At 35.2% G+C, this 8,611-nt stretch overlaps 1 protein-coding gene across 1 annotated transcript; it reads left to right on the forward strand.

Annotated features, from left to right (window-relative positions):
- Positions 1-5,059: 5,059 nt before the first annotated feature.
- Positions 5,060-7,654, forward strand: LOC140626275 (olfactory receptor 2W1). The gene is made up of 2 exons (XM_072813967.1): positions 5,060-5,103; positions 6,611-7,654. The coding sequence occupies exon 2, from the start codon at positions 6,631-6,633 to the stop codon at positions 7,570-7,572; it is 942 nt and encodes a 313-aa protein (XP_072670068.1). The 5' UTR covers positions 5,060-5,103; positions 6,611-6,630; the 3' UTR covers positions 7,573-7,654.
- Positions 7,655-8,611: the final 957 nt, after the last annotated feature.

Below are 8,611 nucleotides of genomic sequence, written 5' to 3' on the forward strand. Positions count from 1 at the left end.
AGATTGCTAGAACTCATTCAGCAGTTCGGCAGTGTGGCAGGATACAAAATCAATGCCCAGAAATCAGTGGCATGTATATACACTAACAATAAGACTGAAGAAAGAGAAATTAAGGAGTCAATCCCATTTACAACTGCACCCAAAAGCATAAGATACCTAGGAATAAACCTAACTAAAGAGGTGAAGGATCTATACCCTAAAACCTATAGAACACTTCTGAAAGAAATTGAGGAAGACAGAAAGACATGGAAAAATATTCCATGCTCACGGATTGAGAGAATTAATATTGTGAAAATGTCAATGTTACCCAGGGAAATTTACACGTTTAATGCAATCCCTATCAAAATACCATGGACTTTCTTCAGAGAGTTAGAACAAATTATTTTAAGTTTGTGTGGAATCAGAAAAGACCCCGAATAGCCAGGGGAATTTTAAAAAAGAAAACCCTAGCTGGGGGCATCACAATGCCAGATTTCAGGTTGTACTACAAAGCTGTGGTCATCAAGACAGTGTGGTACTGGCACAAAAACAGACACATAGATCAATGGAACAGAATAGAGAACCCAGAAGCGGACCCTGAACTTTATGGTCAACTAATATTTGACAAAGGAGGAAAGACTATCCATTGGAAGAAAGACAGCCTCTTCAGTAAATGGTGCTGGGAAAATTGGACATCCACATGCAGAAGAATGAAAATAGACCATTCTCTTACATCATACACAAAGATAAACTCAAAATGGATGAAAGATCTTAATGTGAGACAAGATTCCATCAAAATCCTACAGGAGAACACAGGCAACACCCTTTTTGAACTTGGCCACAGTAACTTCTTGCAAGATACATCCATGAAGGCAAGGAAAACAAAAGCAAAAATGAACTCTTGGGACTTCATCAAGATAAGAAGTTTTTGCACAGCAAAAGAAACAGTCAACAAAACTAAAAGACAACCTACAGAATGGGAGAAGATATTTGCAAATGACATATCAGATAAAAGGCTAGTTTCCAAGATCTATAAAGAACTTCTTAAACTCAACTTAATTTCAATTGGATTGAAACAAACAATCCAATCATGAAATGGGCAAAAGACATGAAGAGAAATCTCACAAAGGAAGACATAGACATGGCCAACATGCACATGAGAAAATGCTCTGCATCACTTGCCATCAGGGAAATACAAATCAAAACCACAATGCGATACCACCTCACACCAGTGAGAATGGGGAAAATTAACAAGGCAGGAAACCACAAATGTTGGAAAGGATGTGGAGAAAAGGAACCTTCTTAAACTGTTGGTGGGAATGTGAACTGGTGCAGCCACTCTGGAAAACTGTGTGGAGTTTCCTCAAAGAGTTAAAAATAGAGCTACCCTACAACCCAGCAACTGTACTACTGTGTATTTACCCCAAAGATAGAGATGTAGTGAAAAGCCGGGACAGCTGCACCCCACTGTTCATAGCAGCAATGTCCACAATAGCCAAACTGTGGAAGGAGCCTCGGTGTCCATCGAAAGATGAATGGATAAAGAAGATGTGGTTTATGTATACAATGGAATATTACTCAGCCATTAGAAAGGATGAATACCCACCATTTGCTTCGACATGGATTGAAGTGGAGGGTATTATGCTGAGTGAAGTAAGTCAATCAGAGAAGGACGTATATGATTTCACTCATACAGGGAATATAAAAAATAGTGAAAGGGATTATAGGGGAAGGAAAGAATATGAGTGGGAAAAATCAGTGAGGGTGACAGAACATGAAAGACTAGTAACTCTGGAAATGAACAAGGGGTGGTGGAAGGGGAGGTGTGCTGGTGGCTGGGGTGACTGGGTGATGGGCACTTAGGGGGGTACTTGAACGGGATGAGCACTGGGTGTTAAACTATATGTTGGCAAATCGAACTCGAATTAAAAAATATGCAAAAATAAATAAATAAAGTCAGAACACCTAGTAAGAATCTGTGACAGGTTCCATCCACTTATGTGAAGTCAAACGGTCACGAATGAGGATTCCTGTCCAGAATCAGTTCCTTGAGCTCCTTGGGAACAGAAAAGTCTCTGGTGCATTGCTGGGAAGATGAAAAGTAGCTACATTTCTGAATGCAAATACTTGACTTTTCCACACGTTGTGGGCTCCTCACTACTCAAGAAGCAGTATATCAGAGGAAATCTCTCTGGATTACAGTAATGTTAATCTTTAATATCTCTTGGAAAAAAGTGTGCCTGGGTTGGTGAAAATTCTTGTAGGAAGCAAAAGAAAAAAAAACTTAGACTTTATAGACTGATTCTTCTGGCTTTCTTCTAGAATACTTGGCATAAATATATATTGTAAATCTCTGCAGAGAAAGTATTTTTATCTTTAATGTGAAAGATTAAATATACTTTTCATTATGAGAGGAGAACATGAACCTGTTTCTTGATTTGTTATTCCAGACATTTTGATCCAGCAGAAATATGAGAGGTAAATATAGATTAAATTGGAAACGAAGAACTAAAATACAATATTTTATTCATGAGACTGGAGCTGGGAAGGAATCAGATATTTTTGGTCTGTCTCTAAATCTCATAATGTGCATGAAAAATTATTTGTACACTTCCCATGTCAGGCTTTTAATAGCCATAAGAAGGATTATTTTTCCTTCCTGAATTAATCTTTGAAGGCTGTAATGATGATGGAATAGTTAAGTAATTAACAACATGACACTGACTAATTTTAAAGGAATTTTCATTTTTGTTTTCATATAATTTTAACTGAAATTTGACTTAATGAGAAGGTACTATTATACACATCAATTTGTCTGTCAATAAATAAATATTAAGTATGTATTCAGCCCCCCTGCCCAAATATTACATACCTCTACTGGTGTGTGACAGTGTGTAATTCGATAGTCAGAGTGTTTACTTTTCTTTTATGCATATTGGTCAATGGCAGAATCTAGGCTCAAATTGTAAATCTTTAAAAGCTAGCTCTGAGGAAATCAACAAATGACTCTCTCAAAACAACTATTTTAACCAGTATATGTAGTTGGTCTTCTACACAGTCTACTTTTGAATCACAGCCAGTTTGAAGTAATTTCTCATAATGTCCAAGAAACATAATTGAAATGGCATAACATCAAAAAGCATAACATTTTATACTATATCTACACAGAGAAAGAGAGAACTAGAGAGAGATTCACCAGTTCGATATTTAACTGTCATTTTTCAATCATGTATTTTCTCTTAGTTATTTTTAATAGGAGCTTTCTGGATGTTACTTTGGCTTCAGGTGGTAAAAAGTTGTCATTTTATACTTAGTGAGAGGAAACTATAGAGGACTACTGACAATCTGTTCAATCGTTAAAAATTTGGGCAGTTCTGATGTTCTTATGCATGTCTGTAGGAACTCTATGTGTATCACCCTACTGAATAAGGCTAAAATAATTATTCCTTAGAATAGAAACCAATGTCTTAAATTACTTTTCATCAAACTTAATAAATCTTGTTACTATATAGATTTAATCACAGATATTTTCCATTGGTCTGAACCTTTTATCATCCCATCCGTGAAACTTCAAAAACACTAGTGCAAGCTCTTAATGTATAAAAGATTATTTTAAAAATTCCTAAAACCCTAAGTGATTTTTCACCATTATTCATACTATGACTTTTTTCTTTTATTCAAAAATTACGTATAAATAGAGAGGATAAGGTAGAGGATAGATGAGATGATAGGCAAGTACACAGCTAGATGGATACATAGATACACAGATACATGGAAAGATAGGTATTGGGGGAAATGCTTTAGGTGTCATGGATTGAGTGCAGAGCAATAGATACCAGACCCACTTTCTTAAAGTTTACAGACTGCCATAAGGGGCTGTTAAAAAAAAAAAACTTTTACCGAAAGAGTACATGATTATAATTGGTTCTTTTTCATTGTTCAAGTTTTTATTTAAATTTCAGTTAGTTAACATATAGTGCAATATTCGTTTCAACTTAAATATTCAAAACTTCCATACACCACTTGGTTCTCACAAGTTCACTCTAAATCCCCTTTACTCATTTCTCACATCCCACCCACCTCCTCTGTAGTAACTAACAATTTGCTCTTTATAGTTAAGAGTCAGTTTCCTGGTTTTCCTCTCTTTACCCCACCTCTTCACCCCTGTTGAATTCATTTGTTTTGTTTCTTAAATTCCATATATGAGTGAAATCATATAGTATTCTCTTTCTCTGGCTGACTTATTTTGCTTAGCATAATACTCTCTAGCTCCATCCATGTTGTTGCAAATGGCAAAACTTAATCCTTTTTATGGCTGAGTAATATTCCATTATACATATAATGTGCATTATATATTTATAATATTCCATTATATATATTCCATTGTACGCACACACACACACAAAAACACACACACAAAACATATTTTCCATATCCATTCATCAACTGATGGACATTTGGCTCTTTTAATGATAAGGCTATTGTTGATAATCCTGCTATAAATATCAGGATATATGTATCTCTTCAAGTTAGTGTTTCTGTATCCTTTGGGTAAATACTGCCTAGCGTAATTGCTGAATCATATGGTAGTTCCATTTTTAACTTTTTCAGGAGCCTCCACACTGTTTTCCAGAGTGGCTGTGCTAGTTTGCATTCCCACTAACAGTGTCAGAGGCTTTTCCATTCTCCAAATCCTTGCCAACTTCTGCTGTTTCCTGTATGTTAATTTTAGAAATACTGACCACTGTGAGGTATCTAATTGTAATTTTGGTTTTCTCTAATGATAAGTGATGATGAGAATCTTTTCCTGTGTCTGATAGCCATCTGGATGTCGTCTAGGGCAAAATGTCTATGCATGTTTTCTCTCCACTTTTTTACTGGATTATTTGTGTTTTAGGTATTGAGTTTTATAAGTTCTCTATGTATTTTGGATATTACCCTTATCAGATATGTCGTTTGCAAATATCTTCTCTCGTGTCATAGGTTGCCTTTTAATTCTAATTATCATTTCCTGCACCATGCAAAAGCTTTTTATTTTGATGGAATCATAATAATTAATTTTTACTTTTGTTCCCTTGCCACAGGAGATATATCTACTAAGATGCTATGGCTGATGTCAAAGAGGTAAATGGCTGTGTTCTCCTCCAAGATTTTAGTGGTTTCCTAACTCACATTTAGGTCTTTGATCCATATTGAATTTACTTTGTGTCTGGTGTAAGAAAGTGATCCAGTTTCATTCTTTTGCATGATGCTGTCCAGTTTCCCAAACCAATTGTTGAAGATACTCTCTTGTTCCCATTGCATATTCTCTTCTGTTTTGTTGGAGATTAATTGACACTATAGTTGTGAGTTGTTTCTGGGTTTTCTATTTTGCATTACTAAGTATTTATGTGAAGGATACAAAAATACTAATTTGAAGGAATACATGCACCTCAATGTTTATAGCAGCATTATCAATGATAGCTAAATTATGGAAACAGCCCAAATGTCCATTGACTGATGAATGGATAAAGATGTGGTGTATATATTTGCAATGACATGGATGGAGCTAGAGAGTATTATCCTAAGCAAAGTAAGTCAGGGATAGAAAAACAAATGCCATATGATTTCACTCATATATGGATTTTAAGAAATAACAAATGAACATTAGGAAAAACTACCAGAGAGGCAAACCAAGAAACAGACTCTTAACTAGAGAGAACAACTGATGGTTACCGGAAGGGTGGTGGACAGGAGGATGAATTGATGAGTGATGGGGATTAAGTAGCTCACTTGTGATGAGCACTGGGTGTTTTATGGAATAATAAATCACTAAATTCTACACATAAGCTAATATTACACTGTATATTAGCTAACAATATTTTTTAAACAATGAAAAAAATTTTGAAGAATGAATGAAGTCAGCATAAGGATTGAAGACAGTTGCCAAAATCTAGCAAGAGAGTGGTTTGGATTTTGGGTAGAGATTGTGGAAGCTCTTTAAAAGTGAGAGGATAGTTAAAACATAATTTGCATTCAAATTTACCAGTTTGTGTGATAAGTTAGGTATTGGAATGAGAGAGATAGATAAAGGTGATAAGGATAAATGTCATATCTTCTACATAAGAAACTGGGATGTCAACAGTGCTAATCACGAAGATATGAAAAAAGAGGAACACTCTTTTACTCATTCTGACATTAGCAAAATAATTACATTCTTTAGGTGAATTTAATGACCAAGTAAAAGAGTCTTTTCACTATATCAAGCCTGGAAGATTTGTAGAGAATCAAAGGGTCGCGTCATTTTAGAACCAGGTCTATTCCAAACTTCCAAACTTATATGTGAGAAATTTCAGACCTTGAGTTTAAGAGTAAACTCACCAAACTCACTTAGATAAAAATATATTATGAAACTCATCACTATAAAAGATCTACAACAAATACCAAATTACTTGGCTGTAATTCTTTTGCCCATTATTTTTAAATTATTAACATAAATTATATCCTTTTTAAAATTTTGTATTTAAATTATATAGTCTGTATTGACAGATTTCTCCTCTTCTTTCTCCTTCTCTTCTTCTTGCTCCTTCTGCTCCTCTTCCTCATTGTCTTCATCCCCGTATTCCTTCACCTCCTGCTCTTCTCATTCTAGGATTTGAGCATTAGTGGACTATGGACCAAAACAATTATACTTCTCTACACGGTTTTGTTTTACTTGGTTTCTCTGACTATCCCAAACTGGAGATGGTGCTATCAGGAGTTGTCACTGTCTTTTACTTCATTACATGGGTGGGTAACACAGCCATCATCATTGCATCTCTCCTGGATTCCTGTCTCCATACACCAATGTATTTTTTCCTCAGGAATTTATCTTTCCTGGATCTATGCTTCACAACCAGCATCATCCCTCAGATGCTGGTTAACTTGTGGGGACCTGACAAGACCATTAGCTATATAGGCTGTGTCATTCAACTCTATATTTATATGTGGTTGGGTTCCACCGAATGCCTCCTCCTAGCTGTTATGTCCTATGATCGCTTCACAGCTATCTGTAAGCCTTTGCATTATTTGATAATCATGAACCCACATTTCTGTCTCAAGATAATAATCACAGTCTGGAGCATTAGTTTGGCCAATTCGGTAGCATTGTGTACACTCACCCTGAATTTGCCTCGATGTGGAAACAACCTTCTGGACCATTTCCTGTGTGAGTTGCCAGCTATAGTCAAAATAGCTTGTATAGACACTACAACAGTTGAAATGTCTGTTTTTGCTTTAGGCATTGTCTTTGTCCTTACACCCCTCAGCCTTATTCTTCTATCCTATGGCTACATTGCCAAAGCTGTGCTGAGAATAAAGTCAAAAGCAGGCCGAAAAAAATCAATGAATACTTGTGGATCTCATCTCACTGTTGTGTCCATCTTCTATGGAACTATAATCTACATGTACCTACAACCAGGTAACAGTGCCTCCTTAGACCAGGGCAAGTTCCTCACCCTCTTTTACACGATCATCACTCCAAGTCTGAATCCTCTCATTTATACCCTACGGAATAAGGACATGAAGAATGCATTGAGGAAGCTGGTGAGAGTTGACATGAATCTACAAAATTGAAGAGGAACCAGATATCACAGAAAAATATTACCCTGGATAAGTCAATGAAATATGTTTTCTAATTGTCTTTTTTTCATTCGAGTGTAATTAACACACGTGTTACATTAGTTTCATGTGCACAATAGAATGATTCAACAACTGTATACATTTATCAATGTTCAACACGATAAGTGTACTTTTTTTTGATAAGTGTACTCTTAATCCCCTTTATCTCATCCATCAACCCACCCACCTTCCCTCTGGCAACCACTAGTTTGTTCTCTAGGGATTTTTTTTTTTGGATTGTTCATTTGTTTTGTTTCCTAAATTCCACAACGTGTGTGAAATCATGGTATTTCTCTTTCCTGACTGACTTAGTTCACTCAGCATTATACCCCTAGATCTATCCATGTTGTGTTCAATGGCAATATTTTGTTCTTCTTTGGCTGAGTAATATTTCATTATATATATATATTATATATATAGGTGTATATATAATATATATATATTATAAATCATAATATATATTATATATATACATCATGGTTTTTTAATCTATTCATCTATCAGTGGTCACTTGGGTTGCTTCCATATCTTGACTATTATAAGTAAGGCTGCAAAAAACATACAGGTGCATAATATTTTCATATTAGTTACTTTATTTGTTTTATTTGGGTAACCCAGCAGTGGAATTACTGGATCATATGGTAGTGCTATTTTTAATTTTTCAAGGAAACTCTATAGTCTTTTCAACAGTGGTGCACCAATTTGTATCCTACCAACAGAGCATAAGGATAGTAAGTTTTTGACATTAGCCATAGATACATTTTTCTAAATATATATATACTCTGACAAAGGAAAAATTAAACTATTAGGACTACACCAAAATAAAATTGTTTTGCAAAACAAGGAAACCATCCACAAGACAAAAATTCAGCAGAATATATTTGCAATTGATATATCCAATAAGGGGTTCATATCCAAAAAATATAAAGATCATATGACTCAACACCAAAATAAACAAACAATCCAATTTAAAAATGGGCAGAAGGGCAGCCCA

This window comes from Canis lupus, chromosome 37, assembly GCF_048164855.1.
Source record: "Canis lupus baileyi chromosome 37, mCanLup2.hap1, whole genome shotgun sequence".
Taxonomy (NCBI): Eukaryota; Metazoa; Chordata; class Mammalia; order Carnivora; family Canidae; genus Canis; species Canis lupus.